This window comes from Lonchura striata, chromosome 3 (genome assembly GCF_050655825.1).
Source record: "Lonchura striata isolate lonStrDom1 chromosome 3, ASM5065582v1, whole genome shotgun sequence".
Lineage (NCBI taxonomy): Eukaryota > Metazoa > Chordata > Aves > Passeriformes > Estrildidae > Lonchura > Lonchura striata.
In genome coordinates this window covers 102511675-102527064 of record NC_140705.1, presented here as the reverse complement: position 1 = coordinate 102527064, position 15390 = coordinate 102511675, and the positions used below count along the sequence as shown (strand labels likewise).

Genomic DNA, 15390 nt, shown 5'->3' with positions numbered 1-15390 from the left:
GCTTACTACTGTGATAATGCACTTAAAGCCTGGAAATCTGTCACTGATGGTATTTCAACACAGGTGCTATAAAACCTGAGATGAAAAATTAAACTATTTCCTGTCAAGCTATTTCTCTTAAAATTCTTCTGTATGCTGTTGTGGTTTTGTAAGGTTTTGGGTACTACTGAATTGTTTAATGGGCAAAGGCAGTCATGTTTTAGGAGGTATGTGATGCAAGACATGCTCTCACAAAAGTAGGTGGTGGTCCTCAATCTGTAGTGCTGATGGTGACCTACAAAATGCTTCTGGTCATCAGGCCTTCCTAATAAAGCACCGATATTTGCATGCATTTTTAAGATCTAGCATTTCCAGTCTTAAAGCCCAGTAGAACAGAGACTGATCACCACATCTTATAATGTATTTTCTCTGTGGTTTTTCTTCTTTTTCACAGCCCTTCTGTATGCCACCATTTTTGGTAATGTGACAACCATATTTCAGCAAATGTATGCTAACACAAACAGATACCATGAAATGCTGAACAGTGTCCGGGACTTTTTAAAGCTCTACCAGGTCCCTAAAGGACTGAGTGAACGTGTGATGGATTACATCGTTTCCACCTGGTCAATGTCCAGAGGAATAGATACTGAAAAGGTAAGTAAATTAAACTGCAAGGAAAGAAGTCACATCCTGAAAGTAGTCCATTAAAATAAACAGGAGGTACTGTCTTAGTAAAGGAGACAAATATTCTTTAAATAGTTCTAAGCAGCAGCTTCCCTTAATTTTTAACTTTCAAATACAGTATTTCAGCTATTCTGTCATACTGACATATGATAGTGGTAAAAGCATGTATGTTTTACTAGTGAAATGGCATGAAATAGTATAAAAATGATAAAGGGAAAAGCTCAGTTTACAATAAATAAAGGTGATAAGTAAATAACAAGCTCCAGATTATAACAAAATCCAGTTTTTCCAAATGAGATATTTTTTTGCAATATTTCTTGTGAGATTGCTTGCAGCTCTGTGGGCTTGAAAACAAAGTAATTTTTTTGTTGTTGTTGGAGAATTTGAATGTAATATTCTGTGTGCAGGTTAAAGATATTAATGAAAACTGAAAGTATTTAATAATGTATTGCTTGGAAAGTACCTTGTGTAAGGCCAATGCTATCATTCTGATTCATTGAATTTATGAATAAATTCCTATCATGTCTTTTAAAATAACATATGGCCTTTCACCAGAACAAAAGTAACTCCTTGTTGCTTTCATATTAGTTGCCAACTTTTGTAGAGATAGACAGTTTTTCTGCTTGTAAAGAGATGTGATTTGTGGGGTGGATCATCCAGGAAATCATACCAATGCTCTGGTCACCAGCCTTCTGGTTGGCAGCTTAATTTAGCATTCTGAACTGTGGGTGATGCAGTTAAAGAGCAAACAGTGTCATTTCTGTACAGCTGTTACAGCATCATTATGAAGGAGAACAACAGATGTGGCCTTGCACTGAGCTGCCTGGAGACTGAGGGGCACACAGGGCACTGTTTGCTTTCCTAAATGGTCTTCAGCATAGCTGCCATTTTTAGATTCCAGACATGATTCTGTAAGCACTGTCTGCCATGCTAGCTTTCAGAAAGAAATGATAATTTAGTACTAGCTAGAAGCTGCTCTGCATGTTTTCTCACAATCTGTCTTTATGTGGGGTTGTGATTCAAGGTAGGTGCATTTGGGGAAGGTGGAGAAACATCTGAGGATACATAGTGTAATGAGTGCTGGTGCTTCCATTCAGCCCCCATTACAAACTCCTGTCATCATTTAACAAAACAACAAGAAAAAATTGCTATGTAAAACGTGTTGGGGTTTTTTTTTAGCTTATCTTCAAAGTTCATTCTTGGCTTCCTTTGATAAGGAGAGAAATGCTTTAAGAGGATGCATTTGGAGACAGCAGAATAACCAAATCAAGTGCAACAATACTCATTGTAGCCTTTGAGAATTATCTTAATAAACAGGAAAAAACTCTCCAATTGTCAGGACACTGAAGAGCTTAATACAGTGTTGTTTTCAGTAACTGGTGTGTTCACAGCTGAACTGCTAAACCAAGAACTCAGCTTTCATTTGCACAGCAAAAGCTGTGGTGGGCCATGCCAATCCATAAACTCCCAGGTCTGAGCTCTGTTGTTTTGATGCCTGTGTATAACTTCTGGGATGTCTTCTCATGAATAAAACATTTCTTGCTCATGAGACAGAACAGTGGTAGTTGTGCTCCTCTGAAATGCAGCGCAGCTTCCTACAGATGAGGCAGAGACTTAAATATGAACTGAGCACAGAACTGGTCCTGTCACTATTTTGTAGGCCACAAATTTGGCCTTTCAGTGATCACTGCAGACATGCTAAGTTACTGGTCTAGAAAATGCCAGTACAACAAAATTTAATCAAGAGCTACTGAAATAGTCTAAAATTGATCCATGAAGATATATTTCTTACCTCCCTAACGAATGAAAGTCTTCTTTCATTTATCTGTAAGTCTCAAATGTCTTTAATCTCTTTCAGTTTTGTGAACTCTGGAGACAATTTCTTTAAATGGAGAATGGAAAATTGGTTAACTTCCTTTAAGACTGTTATACCAAAAAGTTTTTGGATAATAGCATCATTTGAAATATTCTCTTGTATATTTGAGGAGTTTTGCTACCATTTCTATTGTAACATCCCTTTTTATGTGTAATATTCAGGTAACTGAAAAGTGTGTGTGTGTAATTCCAGTAGTAAAATTTGGCAAGAATATGTCACTAGAGAATATTTTTCTCTTCCAAGTAAATGAGATAATGAAAAAGACAGATATGGCTGCTGCCTGTGTTCCCTGTTAAACGCTGGTCTTGCTGCCCCAGGTCATTTCTGTGAGCCTGGAAAACTGAGAACTGGCAGGTTTGGCAGCTCTTCTGCACAGGGCAGCCAAGAAAAATCATCCATGAGTGCCCTACACCTAAGCACTGTACAAATACATATCTTTTTAGAAGTAATATCTGTAATAAAATGTCTGTTTGGAGGTGATCAAAGATGATGATATGGGTGGTGGAGTTATTTGCCTTTGGAGTACTAGGCATGATATCTGGAACCATGCCATGCACAGAATTAATAGCTTGGTTCTCAGCTCAGATCTTGCACAGAACCCCATTTCAAAGTGTAGGTATAGCCACAGTGCTTCCTGTGTTACCTTTATGTTTTTCAGGAGTATTTGCAATGAGACAATTTTCTGTTTCCATCTAGGAAAATGTGTGGGAGTTATTCTGAAGCTCAATCTGAATGTTCCTTAATTGGATGGAGTAGTTATTACTAAGAAAATAAAAAAAAAGAGGCAGACAGACTACTCAGTGTTTTCTCAAATAATATGTCCTAGACGTGCTTCATCATAGACCATCCCCCAAGGATTTTGTTATCTCCAAACCCTGTTCATGTTACTTCTTTCCACTTTTAATCTGCACATGCAGCAGTGATTTTGTATTCTTTCCACTTGGCTGTCCGTATTATATTAAAACCCTTCAGAAATGGCCCTGGCTGGTGCCCGCTGTGCTGAGCATCAGCTCGTGTTCTCTTGGGACCACACATCATGGATTGCTGTGAGGAACATTGCATTTGGAAAATCAAAAGCTGCCCAAAACAGCATCATACCTTGAAGTCCTTTTCCTGTGTAAACAAAAAACTTGTTAGTGCCACTCAGGGGTAAATTTGGATACCTTCGATTCTCAATGTTATGAGTTAATTAAACTTTTAGTAATTTGTTTTAGTTGTTAAAGAATATAACTTGTGCAGGCTTTTCATTGAATCTACCTACCAAAAAAATGACTTGCCCTCTAAAATAATTCTTCAGGAAGCTTTTCTTCAACACTTTCTGTACTGCTGTGCTCTAGATTTTATTGTCTTAAAAACCTTAGGCCTTCGATATCCAGCAGAGCATGTTGCTGAGATGAAAACAGTGTTTTCCTTCAGGTGTTGTAAAGTAGCCTAAGTCAGTATTGTGGTTTATGTGGGTAAACAATATCAAAGTAAACTCTGAGATTAGAAATTTTATACGACGGAGGAAAGTGGTTCTTAAACCTCGGTGTGGTAAACTAGCCATAGCAGGCAGGCAGAAGCCACGCACGGGAGCTGATTGCCTGATTTGCCTCTCAGGTTTTGCAGATTTGCCCCAAGGACATGAGAGCTGACATCTGTGTGCATCTGAACCGCAAGGTTTTCAAGGAGCACCCCGCCTTCAGGCTGGCCAGCGATGGGTGCCTGCGGGCGCTGGCCATGGAGTTCCAGACGGTGCACTGTGCTCCCGGAGACCTCATCTACCACGCCGGGGAGAGCGTCGACAGCCTCTGCTTCGTGGTCTCGGGCTCTTTGGAAGTTATCCAGGATGATGAAGTCGTTGCTATATTAGGTGAGTTTCAGAGCTGGTAATATGCATTTGCATAAATACAAATATGTGAAGCAATTTATAGACTCCTCTACTCATTCTTTAAAGAGCTTCTGTTAAGTTTGTTTTACCACCTAATATCTAGATTGTTTCAACCTTGTTTAGTCTGGTCAATGGAAACTTTAGCATGGGGTCCTGCTCATTCTTGGGGTTTTCCCTATCTTGACACATCCCTTCTAATTAGAATTCCATTTAGAACTTCAGAAAACTTGAAGTGTCTGGCTTCCCTGCCTCACTCCCACATCCCCCCCAATAATCCACTTTCACTGGAATTTTTCCAGTTAGATTTTTTTAAGATGTCGTGTTGAAATAATATTTATCTATTTTAAAGTCAAAGTAGCTTCAAACATTTAGAGCCAATTTGTGTTAACTTCAGTTGGAGGCATTGAAAATAAACTGATGGGGTGTGAACAGCATTCGCAGGCAAAGCTAACAGAAAAGAGCTTGATAATCCAGTAGATGTAGATGAATCATGGGGTGGCTGGAGCATTGAGGAGGTGATACTTATCATTTGATTCTGTCAAGCCCTTTTGTGATAAGGTAAATTCTCATGGTGGCTTAATCCTGTAACTGTCACTCATACCAGCCTGCAAAAAGAGAATAAAGCATCTTGGTTATCTTACTTTTTTCTGAACACATACACTCAACTTGCCTAAGATGAATGTCTATTGAAAAATGAGGGGGCTAATAAAGATACCGAGCTCCATTTTTTCTCTGCTTTTGAACAGGATTGCATGTATAGCATAGAGTAGATTTAGACTTGTGGGGAATCAAGTTGGTAAGACTTTGTGCCACACAAGAAGCTAAAAAAGTGAGAAGGCAGAGGATAACTAATTCCCTTTTGTTCTGGAATCACCTGTGCTGCTCAGTGCTAAATGACATTTGTAACTTCTGCTTGTCTATGCTGCACACAAGAACTTGCTACCTTTTGCCATGTTGAACTCTCATGAATTAACAAATGACAAATGTAGAACACCAACTAAGTTTGTGTACCTTTATGCCACCACTTGAGTTCAACATGAGAAGAAAACCTCAAAACATCTTGCTGTTCTATTTGAGTATAGGTAAAAAAGCACTAAGATCAAATTTCTTTAAAATGTTCTCTAAAGATACCAGTTTTCTCCTCATCTTTACTGGTAACTCCTGCATTTTATCATAACACTCACTTTAGAAAACCCTCAGCCAAGATTGCTCGAGGAATCAGTGTTAAGGAAACCTAACTCCTAATCTCTGCTGCTGCAGGGTGATAGCTACAGATAAATGAGGCTGTTCCCTTGGTATCTGGATGAATAGAAGTATTTTGTTGCTGCTCTTCTCCTGGGATGTAACTATCAATCCTCTTCCCCACACAACTTCTTATTTTCTTATTTTTGTTTCCTTTTCTTTTTTAAAATTTGAAGTTAGTTCTCCAGCTCTCACTAAAGTTGGTGAGTTTTATTCACATTTTCTTTGTGAATATTTTAAGTGGAGAAGAAAGTAAAAAGAATTGGGATTTGTTTGGGATTCTGTGAGATTTCATTTTGGATGTGCATCAGTTTTTGTGTTTCTGTTTCTGGACTAAGGAACCCCTTTCCTTCCACACATATGTGTCCCTTCTTCCTCCAGGCTGTGAAGATTCTGCTGAAGGTTTCTCTATCCTGAAAATAAATTATGTATTTAACTAAGTTTTTCACTATTCCAAATCAGTTGAACTTTTTCCTTTGGCATTATGTAATTTAATCACCACACTACTGAAGGAGTAGTCAGGTATGGGTCAGGGTTTCTTCTCTGTCTTCTTTGTACTCTCACTTTTCTTATCTGTAGAAAACAGTGCTTTGGGGTGATTTTTTTTTTGTTTATTTTTGGGTTTTTGTTGTTGTTTTTTGTGGGTTTTTGTTTGGTTTGCTTTTGTTTTTGTTTGTTTGCTTGTTTTCATAGTTAGCTAAACTTATCAAATTAATAGTTAGCTAAACTTGCCAAGGTCTTGATGAATGTATACCAGAAAAAAAAAAGTACATTGTACAACAAACATGATTTTTGGTGATTACTCAGCCTAAAGAACCTTTGCCGTAAATTTTGTTTACCAGTCCCAAACCAAGCATAGCTGTGAACATCAGGCATGTAACAGCAAAGCATGTGAGGAATTCCATAGGGTAATTTTAGTTGACAGGAATGTTACAGAGACTGTAATCTTCTTTCAGGCATTCTGGAAATGAAAATGAAAAAAAAATAAGTGCACAAATTATTCAAGGTGAATTATTTGCTCAGCTCTGGCTGTCACATAAAGCAGCCTTTGCAGCTTGCAGTGTAGCCTGGATCTTCCTTACAATGAAGAAATGAATTGCAACCCTAAATCAGTCTGTGGGACTGCTGTACAGCATTTCATAAACCAAAGGTAAACTGCACTTAAACCATAAAGGATCCAATTAATAGGAAACATTTTCAAGTTCTGAAATCATTTAACCTTGCAGACTGGCGTATAAAAGTGTATTGTGTAGCCCTGGAGTGTATTGTGTACACTTGCATAATGTCCTTCCAAATCAGTTCCATGTAATACCCCAGAAACAGGTATATTCTCAGTTCAGGCTTATGTTCTTAGAACAAAGCACTGACTTTGATTGACTTGGATTAATATGAGTACTGAGTTGGAAGAAATTGCATATAGGCCAGCAGCGAAAAAAGGTACTTTTTTGTGTGTCCCCTAAGATTGCCTTTCCCATTAATTTAAATTAAGACACAAATACAAAAATATGCAAATAAAAAAACCCAAAACAAAACCTTTGCATATTTCAGTAAAACTAAAGAAATTGGTGCACTTTGTATGAAATTTGATTTATTGGTATGAAAGATGCATGTTTTGAATTCTATGCAAAATTGATGCTAAAATAGAGAGATTACTGATGTTCATGCAATACAATCTCTGGATTTGGTTTGTCAAAGAAACAGAAGCAAAAATGTAGAAAATGACCTCTCAGCCAGGTGATTGATTTTTTTGTGACTCATTCCAATAGAAATTAGTCAGAAAAAGAAGACTTAGCAAGAAAAGCCATTCTATTACTATATTTTCTATGCCCATGTGTAATTATGAGAGTGGGATTATATAGAAGGGAAGTTTAGCTGGTGGGAAGCTGCCTGGATGAGACACAATTCTGGTTTTGGTAGTTTTCTGTCCTTGCACTGACGCTGCTGTTGCTGCGTAGGATGAAGTGCTGACGTACACCCAGCACTTTGAGCAAGACTGAGACAAATCACACAGTCCCTGCCCTGAAGAGAGCAAGTGGAGCACAGGTCATGCAGGGCTTCCATTAGGAGAATGTTTTCAACTTGGCTTTGCTTTTAACTTTCCTAAACCCTCCCATTTGGCCTGATGCTGTTTTATCCACCTGAGACTGACAGTATCTCTTTGAACTACTCTACTAAAGACTTAGTCATTTATCCCAATGTGGTTAGAAAAAAAATGAGGGTTTATTTCCTCTGTTAAAAACAATTAAGTGTTTATGTGCACTTCATTTGGCAGCTCTAGTTTCTTTGTTTTGGAGCAGATCTTTCAGGCTAAGACACTGACCCTATGAAAACCTAACTTTACTGCAGGTCTTTGAAAAGTTAAAACATACTCGTGCTCAGAAGATTTGCTACATTTTAATTTATCAAATTACTTCTTAAAAATATTTCTCCTGAATTAACTCTGTTTCAGGTGCAGACCATAAGGTCTGACTGCAGCTTTCTTTGGAATATGCAGGGGAAAAGACACTTTGCTGTCCTCCAGTCATTTAGTCTGAACCTTTTCAATCTCTACTCACCATTGCTTGAAGAAGTGCTAATTCCTGTGCTATATCTCCAACTGTGTGTGTGCTTAGATAATTTAGTGAAATAACCTTTTGAACATATCATCTGGAAATATATGGAAGGGCTGGTTAGGAGACCTTGTTAGTACCCAAGTTGGTTCAAAGTCTTTCTGCCTGAAATTGGGGTAATTTTTGACATTTAGGAAAACATTACAGTAAAAGACTAGAGAGAAAAAGGAGAAGACCCTTGAAAATTAGGGTGGCAAACTTTTTTTTCTAGATAGCAGTGGGGAAAGCAGTGTCTTGTACTTAAATTTTCAGACTGCTGCAAAATTTGTCAATTAATGGCTCCTAGAGGGTCTGACTGAGCAGTAGACCTTTACTTGTATGAGATGTTCAAAGCTGCTGAAGTGATTGTGAACACTTCCTGCAAGGGGGCAATGTGTGTGGAAGGTAAGACTGGAAGTCAGTTTTAAGGACTTGATTAGAGACAGGGAGCTTTAAACTTTTATTTAACATCTAAAATCCAATGCCCTGAAAACCACTGTGGTCTTCAGAGCTGAGCAGTGGATGAGAAAAATAGCATTAACTAGAAGATTTAATTAAAAAGAAAAAACGACACCCTCCCACCAAGCAGCTTGTCCCAAGAGTTACATTCCAGCTGTTCTGCATTTATGTTCTTGCTATCTTTATTTGAGCTAAAAAATTCAAAATAATAAACCTTTTTCTTGACTGTTGGTTTAGCATCACAGAATATCCTGAGTTGGAAGGGACCTGTGAGAATTGTTGTGCCCAACTTCTGGCTCCACAAAGGTCAAGTAAAGTGAATGAGACAGGAAGGGAAGTCAAGGCAGGAATTTATTGTAAGGAATACATTTTTACTTTGCTTTTGCTATTCCTTTTGCTGCTATCAAAGCTGAAAAGCAGTAACAGCATGGAGATATTACGTAGGTATGAAAGAGTACAGTAACACAATGTCAAGAATGGAATTTTCTGGGAGAGGGGCAGGGAGTGTGCAAAGAATGCACGTAGAGTTATATTAAAGGTCACACAGAAGCTAAGGAAGTAAATTTGGATTACTGTGAAATATAGCTCTTTTATTGTTATTTACAAAGCTGCAAAGTTGACAAGATTGAAGACTGGTTTTAACATGATGTTGTAGGGGGCTTTGGTGTGCCATGTTTTGTTTCAGCAGGATATTAAATGCTCCATTTGCTTTGTGTGGAGAAATTCCTGCTGATTTAATTTGATCTAATTGCAGTCTTAAAGAAACATTATAAGAATAATTGTTTGTTTTCTTTACAATTGCTTTAGCTTACTCATTTAGCCGTAAGCATTTCGTTCAGATGTTGACACCAGAGAATTGATTCAGATTTTGGTGGGACAGATTTACATCCAGATAGGACAGTGCCAGCTGCAAGGACAACTGCACCACAGGCATGGTCTGTGTTACAGGAGGGACAATAGCAGTGCAGAAGTATTGTCTGTGTTGCACCCTCTCCATGGAAAAGGTTGCAACTTCCACACAGTCCTGTGAAAACTGCTTCTCAGCAGACGAGAAGATGGCAGATAAGTTAACTGAGCCCAGGGTGCTATCCTTAGTCTGTCCCTAGTACCTCAGCTAATTCTGATTTCCCTGAACTGAACTGCTCTGTGTACTACTCCATTTTCAAAGACTAATTCTATTATTTTAGGGCCAGTTATTTAATTCCAAACCCTTGAAGAAGTCCCTTACTTCTCTGCTTCATTTTTCAACTGAATTTTAAATTTAGGTACACCTCTCTGTGTTAAAGATGCCAAGCTCCAGAGCTCTCAGGCTTAAGAAATGGTTGCAGGATTATGGATGGCATTAAGAGTTTCCTGACAGTATCTAACATCACAGCATTGTTTGTGCTATTGAATAAGACTGAAACATGACCAGCGGAGCTTTGACAAAGGAATGATTGAAATTACAATATATCTTTATCCTCAGTAGTTCTATTGTGATTTTTCTATTTATAGTTGAAAGGTGGGTTTTTTTTTAGATTGATTTATATAGGCAGGTTGGACAAGTTGCATATTTCTGTGAAGTGATTCAATAAACATCAACTGAAGGAACAATTTTGAGAATCTGATTTGCTCAGTGAGTGTCCAGACACACTTAGCAAAAACATTACTGATGGAGATCCAGCTAAGCTTTTTAAAAGGACGTGGCATAAAGAGGTCTACATTAATATAAAATTTTAATTTCATGGTGGATGCAGGAGCAGCACTAAAACTCTTATTGAGAAATACGGATTTATCCCACATGGTGGTTTTGGACAGAGTATTCCTTATTCCTGTCCTCCAGACATCTGAGGTGGGTTGATATCAGGACTTGCCATTTTTGAGACTTTTTGTTTGTTCTATGTCTAATTTCTGACAGACATTAAAAGCATGAATTGCCAAAGCTCCTGTCCACTGCTGTTTGTAGATGGTTTAAGACTGCACAGGGTATTGGAAAAACAGATTTTTAAAACATTAGATAACTTGCTGGAGTGACTGAGGAGGAGAGACTGTGAACAGAGGCCTCAGTAGGGAACTTTTGGGCACATTTCTTGTTTCATTGTACTGAATTTATACACCTTTGCATAATGTGCTCTTAAACAGTCCAACAGCATTGCATGTGGATGAAGTCCCCCTTGGAAGCTGGCAGTGTCTAGTAGGACACTGGCAGCTGAAATTGAGATCTGGTGGGGATGAGGCTCTCTGCTCCAGCATCTCCCTTGATAACTCAGGATATCTGTATTAGGAAAGCTTGTGTGTCATATTCGTGTGCATGCTGCAACAAGAGGTGTGAAGAGGTAGAAATTATAATTTAGCAAGGAAGTCAGCTTTCTATAAAGACCCTGATTTCTGGCAGGTGAACCACTGAACTACTTTTTCTTTTTTTTTTTGGTAGGGTTTTGTCTCTGTTTCAGAATTTTGGAGGAGGAAGAATAATTCTTTTACCACTGAAGATACAGGTTGAAAAATAATTGAAAACTTTTTCATGAAACACTAGTTTTTATTATTTTTAACCAAATTTCAAATTAATACTTTTTTTTCAGAGACATGTTTCTGAAACATTGTTAAATTTATACTGAAGGAGTTACTAGGAATACTAAATAAAATGAAATACAAGATAGATGCACATTTCATGACTTTTTCAACATGTTTACTTTCTATATTTCAGAACACAAAACTTAATATTTAAACTCTTATGAATCCTTTCTGTCTGGAATAAGATAATGCAATTTTGTGGCTTTAATGTATGTTTCAAGCAATATCTAGAATATAAAGCCCCTTCCTAAGTAATCAGGGAAGTAATTCAGAGGATAATGCAATTTGAGCCTCTTATATAGATTTGTTGGTTTGGTGGTTTTTTGGGTTTTTATTGTTGTTGCTAGTTTGTTATTGTTTGATTTTTTTTGGTTTTTTTGGGTTTTTTTGGTCAGAGAATTATCAGTGCCCATGCAGTGACAACACAGACTAAGCTGTGTTTTTTCTATTACTTCACCAGTGCAAATACATTAGAATATATTTATTACTCCAGTTACCTGAGCTACTCCATGTCCTCTGAGTTTTGTACAAACTGGGCACATATTTATAACATTTTTATAGTAACAATTAAAATGCAAATAAGGATAAATGATGCAGGTTCTGGTGAAGCCTCCTGGCATTTTTGTGACTAAACATAGTAGAGCCCAGTTGATGTTTAAAACTCTTCATCACAGGACGTCAAGTAGTGAAATATAATTCTATATTCTGTACTCTGCGAGACAAATAAGCACCTTAATTATAGCAACAATAATAGAAAATTTAGCTGTAACTAAATCATGATGTTGCTACTCATCTCTAAAATAAATGTTTTTATTTCGTCTGTACACTAATGTGTTTCAACAGAAAAAATTGATACAGTTGTGTAGTAAACTGTCTGCAAAATGTTGCCAGGCTGTGGTTTACAGCACGAACAATACACTGTGCTTCTGTTTATGAACAAGGCAAATCACTGGAAGAGCAACTTCTGCTTGTTATCTCTGTAACAAGAGGAAAATTAGAGGAAATGAGTAGTTAAAACTTCTGGTTAATGAAAAATAGTGTATTCTCTGTTGTGTATTGGTCATTCACTTTTCATTATGTGTCTCAGTTTGCACTTGAGAAATCTTAAGAAAATCCAAAGCAACAAACAACTTCCATGCTTCATCTCCTGCCAGCTGTACTGTGTTGGAGAACCAAACTAAGGCTATTCAGTGGCTGTCAATTTGTGCAATTTATCTGTAGGACAGATACTGAATACTCCACCTCAATGCCAAATGGTAGCTCCATTTTTTCTGGTTGACAGTTTTTGTTGCATTAATGAACCAAGAGGAAGAATTATTTTTGCTCTAGTCTTTACGTTCTTTGAATCTTTCTCCTCTCTGTGAAGTGGGTAAGTTTAAATTGCATGCCTTACTTAGATTTGGAGAAAATCAGAGAAGAGAGGAGAAGGGAAGGATTTTCAGTTGAAGACAAAAAATCGTGTGGTGATCACAGAGGGAGTTCAGCCCTAGAAACTTGTGTGTTTGCTTTTATAGCAGTTGGTGTCTCCCCCTGCTTGGAGGTGGAGAGCAGATCCTGAGGGTGCAGGCCAGCGTGGGGGCTCCAGGGAGCTGTGCTGGGAAGGTCATTGTGGCACAGTTGTCACAGATAACTGGGTTTGCTAAGCACCTGATTGCCAAGGTATGCTTGGTGCTGCATTGCCACTGAGGGGAGCGATGTCTGGTCATTCATTGCTCAACCATAAGCAATATTTGGTCATTCTGTCTGATTTTTGGACCTGCTGACACTGTGTCAGATGCTAAATCTATTGTTCAAACAACCCAATTTGAAGGCAAACTGGGAGGGGACATGACCTAGATTCTGCTATTGGCTGCTGTAACAATGAGTGCTGCTGCTTTGAGAATGATTCAAACAGGAATATTTTGTCTGATATACTGAAAATCCATGGGTTCATGTGAATGCCTTCAAAATGCATACTGACTTGGAAGACCTGCAATACATGAATCCATAGCCTCATCTTTTCCCCAGCTATCACACCAAAACTGCAGCAGGACTTCCAGACACCCAGAACCCAAAAGTTGACTGAGTGCCAAACACATATTCCACATGAGTGATATTTTTTGGAGTAGAGTATAATATCCTATGCCTGAGAGAAGAGCTCTTCAGTCTTTTCTCTTACAAGAGTAAAAAGGCCAAGAGTTGTTGTGGTATCAAGGCAGTACAGTTGTAATGTTGAGAGTGTGGATCTTTCCTCAGAATCAGCAGAACACCTGACTAAGCTGCAATAATCAGATCTTTGTCACTGGTGCTGCTTTCAGGAGACAGAGTGGATGTGGCCTGACCTTATGCCTGACTCAGGCTGAATTGGCAGTGGTAACAGAGAAATCATCTTTTTACTTACAAGATAAACAGCAAATGCGATGTGGAGAAGAAACTGGGAAAGAAAAAATATGGAAACAGAATTTTATAAAATATTTCTTCACAGTTTAAATATATCTGGGTTTGGGGACTTGTTATTACAATTAAAACAAACAAGGAAACATAAAAGGCAGAAAACTATTTGGCTTTCCAATGCATGCTAAGCTGATGGTGGAAGAGGTCCTCAGCCCACAAATCCAGCAGGGAATATAAATGATTGATGGTAAAAGCTTAGATCATCCACTTTAAATGTGATTGACAGATAATATTCCTGGTAAACATCTGGAATTCAGCAAGCTGGGAATGAGAAATGCAAAGTACTGACAAACAAACAGCCATCTGCATTTCTCTAGCTTTTTAATCTTTCTTCAGAGGTAAGGTGAAATATTTAAAGCCTGGAGTTATATATAAAAAGAGGCTTTTGGCTCAGGTTCCCTAACACAGCCCTTGGACTTTGCCAACCACCTTCTGACTCAGAAGTATCACCATACCCTTCTTGCTTTCCAGCTACAGATGGTTTTGATAAAACCCCCACTTAGTCTGCCCCCCCTTTTTTTGATTCCTTTTTCCACAGTGATTGATCTTACTTTTTGGAGAACATATAGACAAAAGAAGATGGTATGCAATTCCTTATTACGCATAAGAGGACAATTGTTCTAATGAAGTGCAGATAATCCTGGGTGGAATTTTAATTCCTCTTGCTGTATAGATTTCTACTGCTCCTTTCCCCCCTCGTATTTCTATAAATGCCAAAGAAGTCTTTTTTAGACTTCAACAATCGAATTTAATGCTTTGCATCATTTAGAAAATGGAGCTGACAGAAAGAAAATGGACTTGACAATGAGGTGTGTGCAAGTGCCTTGCTTTGGAAAATGAAGTACAGTGTAGGATTCATTTTCAGCTAGATCATTGGCTGTTAACTTCAAGGAAGTTTTTTAATGAAAGAAAAGAGTACTTCTTTGGGTTGTTCAGTTTGTTTCTTAAAAACAGGGACTTTTGTGATCTGACTTCGTCGCTCATCTGGCTCAGCAGGCACCCGGCAGACCCAGATCCTTCCTGTGCTGCTCTTGCCTCTAATGGGAGGTGGCAGCACACTGCAAGAGGGAGATTTTTTCAGAGGGAAGAGTTACAAATAGTGAAGGGAAACTGTGGTTGCTGCCACAAGTGAAGGCCGAAGTTGCATCTTTCTGTGTTATGGGTAAAGCAGAATTAAATTTCAAGAAGAGTAAGACATCACTAATTTGTGTTGTACCTCACTTCTGCGGCAGGCAGAGCAGCACCATGCTGTTTGTGCTTGGATTGTACTAATTATTCAACACATTACTGTGGGTCAGTTACATAATGGTTGTCATTTTAAGGTAGGGAAACTTGGCTGGAGATGTTAAGCAATACCCTTAGAAATGAGTTAGAATTCCTCTCCCTTGTGCTTGGACTACCAGCTCTAACTGTTGCTCATCAGTGATGGCACAATTCAATGCTTGATAGATTCCAGAGCGTTAATTAAAACAGTTGTTTAGCTAATTGCCTGGAAGATTGTGAATAAAAGCATATTTATTCCAAAGGCAAACAATCCATTTTTACCCAGTGAAGCATATCGGTTTTTATGGTGCGTAAAAATTGTTTCATTTCAATTTTAAATATATTGTGTATTTGTCTGAAGGCCTTGTAGATGATCTATTTCAACTGCATGGAAGCTTTTTTGCTTTAGCAATTTTTAATGTATCTGTTAACAAAAAACATAC

The 15390-nt window shown here is 38.1% G+C and overlaps 1 protein-coding gene across 3 annotated transcripts in view; it reads left to right on the top strand.

Annotated features, from left to right (window-relative positions):
• Window positions 1–15390, top strand: part of KCNH1 (potassium voltage-gated channel subfamily H member 1) — a 175402-nt gene that overhangs the window by 82871 nt on the left and 77141 nt on the right. For all 3 annotated transcript variants that reach the window (XR_014954014.1, XM_021547543.4, XM_085576002.1), the window contains 2 exons: window positions 434–633; window positions 4139–4391. Coding sequence is in view for 2 of the 3 variants with exons in the window: in XM_021547543.4 (XP_021403218.3) it covers window positions 434–633; window positions 4139–4391 (453 nt within the window). In the remaining variant the exon portion in view is untranslated. The remainder of the gene's footprint in view (window positions 1–433; window positions 634–4138; window positions 4392–15390) is intronic.